This window comes from Helianthus annuus, chromosome 5 (genome assembly GCF_002127325.2).
Source record: "Helianthus annuus cultivar XRQ/B chromosome 5, HanXRQr2.0-SUNRISE, whole genome shotgun sequence".
In the NCBI taxonomy this organism is placed as follows: domain Eukaryota; kingdom Viridiplantae; phylum Streptophyta; class Magnoliopsida; order Asterales; family Asteraceae; genus Helianthus; species Helianthus annuus.
The window spans coordinates 157,157,788-157,163,273 of record NC_035437.2 but is presented as its reverse complement, the minus strand read 5'-3'; the positions used below and the strand labels follow the sequence as shown (position 1 = coordinate 157,163,273).

The window sequence follows — 5,486 nt, the reverse complement described above, 5'->3', positions numbered from 1 at the left end:
CTTTCTTATTCGCTAATGTCATTTTACCTTTAAGACATTTGACACATGTTCCAAAATCAGAGAAATCGAGAGGAGGTAAGACTTCATCCTTTACGAGACGATTTAATCGTTCTTTTGAAATGTGGCCTAAACGCTGATGCCACAACATGGATGAAGTCTCTAAGTCTCGTTTCTCTTCCATCTTTGTGAGTGATTCATTAATGTTATATGACAACAAAGATTTGGAAAAGTTATCTTCTAGTTCTAATCTATAGAGACCACCATCCAGAACACCAGTACCATAAAGAACAGAATCATAGAGGATAGAGAGTTTGCGATGACCATGGGAAACAATAAAACCGTCCATGTCTAACTTTGGTCCTGATACAAGGTTCCGAGTTACCTCAGGAACATATAAGGTATCATAAAGTTTAATACATAAACCAGTTTTCATAACTAATTGTAATGTTCCAATGGCCTTCACTTCTAATTCTCGATCATCCCCAACCTTAAGCGTTCTTTGGTTTCTTTCCAGCTTCCGGATTGAAAGGAATCCCTGAGTAGAATTGGTAACATGAACCATAGAACCAGAATCAAACCACCAAGAATTAGCAGGAACACTTAAATTATAGGACTCAAGTATCATAAAATAATCGTTACCTTTCTTAGCCAGCCACTCCTTAAAGTCAGGGCATTCCTTCTGCATGTGTCCTGTCTTTTTACAGAACTTGCAGCGGATACTGCCTAAGGAGTTCTTAGAGCTGGAAGGTGCACTTGTATTATGATTAGGATTAGGCCTTTGGACTTTTGAAGCATCCTTCCTCTGATAATTGTTCTTCCTTTTCTTAGAGTTGGAGGTAGTGAAGTTGGCAACATCAGTAGTGCGATCCATCCTCATGCGCTCTTCCTCCTGTACGCACATGGCGACCGGCTCACTCATCGTCCATTTTTCCTTCTGAGTGTTGTAGTTGATCTTAAATGCTTCAAAGGATGAAGGAAGCGAAGTGATGATAAAATGAACGATGAAACCATCACTGATTTCCATTTCCAGCCCCTTCAGCTTATTGGCCATGTCATTCATCATCATGATGTGCTCGCGAATGCCGCTCCTCCCATCATATTTAGTTGTCACCAGCTTGAGAATAAGGGTACTAGCGTGTGCTTTAGAAGTCTCCTTAAATTGTGCCTCCATAGAAGCCAGGTAGGTTTTAGCATCTTCAGAATCAGGAATAGCTCCCCTGATAGCATTGCTTATGGACTGCTTCATAAACATGAGACACATGCGGTTACACCTAGTCCACTTTTCATGAAGTATCTGCTCAGCGGCAGTACTCTGAGTGGTAAGGTCCGCTGGCTTATTCTCCCTTTGAGCATAGTCGAAATCCAGCAGCCCAAGCGTAAGCATGAGAGCATCCTTCCATGCAGCAAAGTTATCACCAGTCAAAGATGGAATTCCCTGATTGGGCGCTGATAGTGGAAATAAGATGAGCAAAAAATTATGATACTAAGGAAGAAGTCCTAATGTGATCTAAGGGCACGTTAAACTAAGGCAGGCATAAATAATGACCATTTTACATTATGAAGCTGTGATAATGTCTATTACTAACATCAAAATAATAGACTTAGTTAAAATTCTACTTAAATGAAGACAAAACAGCTTTGGCCAGAAGTGTAATCATTTAAGCATATGTGCAAAGTGGTTGTAACAAATCAGCTTTGGCCAGAAATTGAAACAATCACTTTAGTTATGCACTTGTTAAGTATGCCATCTATGAAAGAATTAAATCAGCTTTGGCCAGATATTAAAACATTTATGCTTATGATGCACACTTAACATAGCTTTCATAATACTTGAACGATAAGTAGATGTATCAAGTCAGCTTTGGCCAGAAATGATACATCAGAAGCTCATTCAAGTTAAGCTATTTTGGTTTTGCAAAACATTACATTATCTGATTCTGATTATTTAACTAAGAAATTACAAAACCAATTTATTAATAGCAAACCACCCGTTAGCGCGGATCGAACTATGACGTTATGGTCTCGAGTCGAGACCTTTGTCTCGAGTCATCACGTTATGGTCTCGAGTCGAGACCTTTGTCTCGAGTTGTAGACCTTTTGCTCCCTTATGATTTCGAGTCGAGACCTTATGGTCTCGAGTCGAGACCTTATGGTCTCGAGTCGAGACTGATGGACTCTAGTCGCAAACTGATGATCTCGAAACTTCCTGTTACAGCTGTTTATTGTGATAACATAACTGAAAATTCAAAATCTAAGGGATTATGAGATATTATTTCTTGTTTTAAAATGATCTAATTTTATCAACATGTTTCGAAAATATGGTAACTGTTTATCTAATAACAGTTTCGTATAAAATTAAAAGATAAATTTAGATCAAACATGGAAAAAACACCCATTAATCCTAAATCATTCCAAAACATAATAGAATTTTCGAATTTTCTCATGAACATGATGAACCCTAATCATAAAAAATAAAATTCTGGAACCCGAAACCTGAAACTTTTAAGACTTCTAAACAGATTTCGGCTAAGAAACATAATCCAGTTAATTCGGTGAACATATAATTAATTGTTTTCCCGAAAACAGAGATCTCGAGTCGATCTCCATGACTCGAAATCGGCTGTTAGGTTCATAAGGTTTCAAAAAATTCCGTTTTCCAAGTTTCAATCCCAGAATTATGGATACGAAAACAGAACTGACTAATCAACATATGCTCTGATACCACATGATGGTTCAGTTCTGTTTGTTCATGAAGGAAAACAGTTAACATACCTGTTATAGCCGATAGTGCAGTGGAGAATCCAGTGAGAGAAGACGACATGGAGTTCGACATCTTTGTCAAGGTGATCTGGTTCCTCCTTAGGGTGCTAACTGATGATGGGGACTTAGAAACCGAAAAGGGATATCGGTTAGGAGAGGAGGTTGTTCGTGATGATGTTATGGCTAATGGGGTGTGTGAATTGTGTAACTGAGTAACCCTTAAACCTCCACATAACTCTCCTTTTATAAGCACCCAGGAGGAAACCTAATTAGTTAATAAGGGTAATATGGTCCATCAACAATTACCAACTAATTATTTAATAGGTTCTAATATATTTTGATCTCTATAATGTAAATGATTATGATGGCTATAGATTAAATATTAATACGTAATATATTTAATCTTACAGTTAATAATAATTTTTTGAATCTTTTTTGTAGACTAGAAAACTCATGTTTGTAGATGGTATACTAAAGTTGGCTAGCTATGTTCTTCCTTCCTCCTTCATTCATAACACATCTCAAGGTAGTTTTCTGCCTAAATCATGCAGTGAACAGCTAACCACACTTTCGGAATGAGGCACATATAAATGAGAATGTTTTAGTCACCTCACGCTGTGATCCCTCTACAAGACTATGGTGGAAGGTATGGATATTAATCTTTAGGCGACCTGCTTAAATCTGCAAGTGCCTCTTGAATATGTTATTTTTATTGATTTACCTATAGCATGTGTTGAGTAGCAGCGGCAATGTCGGCGATTAGAGATGTCGTTGGCAGTGAGAGTAGCAACGGTTTAGGGTTCTTACACAGGTAAATCAGTGGTTGTTCAAGGAGCAGGGTGGATGCCATGGCTCCGACAGTGGCGATGTGAGCTCCAACCGAACCACTTTGGCGATAATTTAGGTCCCTTTCAGGCATTTGCTTCCTTCAAGTTCTCTATTGATTTTTGATTCCTCATTCGGTTGCTTAAATCTGGTGTCGTTTGTATTGGTTGATGTGGCACTGTTGAAAAGTCAGATGTTGACCGAATAAAAGGGGCCCAACGTTCATGTGTACGTTGGAGGAAGCAGTAAAAGAGATCCAAAATTTTAGCACACTTAGTTATTTTATTGGCTATTTAACGTAACAGTAGATTTTGTTTTATTTATCTGTCGAAAACTTCTTTCAATTTCTTTTGTTTTGTACTGCAAAAGCTTTCGTATTAATAAAGTGTGCCGACTGATTCATTCATAACAGTTGTTCGTTTGTTATAACCCACCTCTGATCACCAACATTTGGTATCAGAGCTTCAGTTCTGATCCACCTGTGTATGCCTAAAAGTATAAGATCCGATACCATGACAACCCTAGCCACTACCTCTAATCCTCCAAAGGAGAATCCGATCACTTTTCAGTACCCTACACTCACCTCTACGAATTACACTACCTGGTCTATTAAGATGGAAGCGATTTTGGATGCCCAAGGATTATGGGATTCAATCGAGCCGCAAACCGGTGTGGTTCCTGATGAAAAGAAAAGTAAACAGGCTCGAGCTTTCATTTTTCAGGCGATACCAGAAGAGATTTTGATGCAGGTTGCGAAGAAGAAGACTGCCAAGGAGGTTTGGGAGTCTTTAAAAACGAGATTTGTAGGAGCTGAAAGGGTGCAGAAGGCCAGATTGCATACGCTGAAAAGTGAATTTGAAGCTTTACGTATGAAGGACGGTGAGACCATCGATGAGTATGCAGGAAAGCTCTCCGGGATGATATCGAAATATAATAGTGTTGGTGCAACACTTTCAGATAAGGATTTGGTTAGTAAGTTGTTAGACACGGCAACAGAGAAGTTTATACACCTTGTAGCCTCAATGGAGCAATACTCGGACATTGAAACGATGCCATTTGAAGAGGCTATAGGACGTTTAAAGGCATATGAGGACCGGCTGAGATTGAGAAAAGGAAACGTTACTGGAGAAAGTACTCTGTTACTTACCAAGACAGATGTGCAGGCAAGTAATAAAGGATCGGGTAGATCAAGTTCAGAAGGAAATCGAGGCCGCGGTTGGAATAGTGACAGAGGTGGTAGAAGCGGGTCACGAGGTGGTCGTGGTTCCGGTAGAGGTCGGGGTGGTCGAAATGGAGGCAAGAATTATCACGAAGGGAATAGTTCGTATCGCAAACCACGTGACAAGAGTCACGTAAAATGTTTCGAATGTAACCAATATGGTCACTACGCCTCCGAATGCAAGAATGAGAAGAAGCAAGATCCGGAAGTACATTTAACAAGAGAGACCGAAGATGAACCCACCTTGCTACTAAGTGTTTGTGGTGAGGAAGCTCAAAAAATGGTCCTGTTAAACGAGGAAAAGGTGTTTCCTAAGCTGCATGAGAGACGGAACGGGTCGAACGAAGATACGTGGTATCTTGATAACGGAGCAAGTAACCACATGATGGGTAGAAAAGACGCATTTGCAGAATTGAATGAATCCGTAACGGGTCAAGTACGGTTCGGAGATGGATCAAAAGTTGAGATTCGAGGTAAAGGTTCACTTATGTTTAGTTGTAAAAATGGTGAGCAATTGCTAGTTCCTGACGTGTATTACATACCGGCGTTAACTAGCAACATTTTGAGCCTTGGTCAATTAACAGAAAATGGGTATGATGTGTGGATGCATGAGGAGTTTCTTAGGGTGTTTGATATCCATAAAAGACTGGTGATGAGGGTTCAAAGATCACCAAACAGGCTA

General features: G+C 39.5%; 1 protein-coding gene across 1 annotated transcript; it reads left to right on the top strand.

Annotated features, from left to right (window-relative positions):
• Positions 1–4,097: 4,097 nt before the first annotated feature.
• On the top strand, positions 4,098–4,993 carry LOC118492194. Its single transcript, XM_035990028.1, has 2 exons — positions 4,098–4,881; positions 4,989–4,993. The coding sequence occupies exons 1-2, from the start codon at positions 4,098–4,100 to the stop codon at positions 4,991–4,993; spliced, it is 789 nt and encodes a 262-aa protein (XP_035845921.1).
• Positions 4,994–5,486: the final 493 nt, after the last annotated feature.

Bases quoted from the DNA above. Each gene is read 5' to 3' on its own strand.
- LOC118492194 (XM_035990028.1), top strand. From the start codon at position 4,098: ATGACAACCCTAGCCACTACCTCTAATCCTCCAAAGGAGAATCCGATC.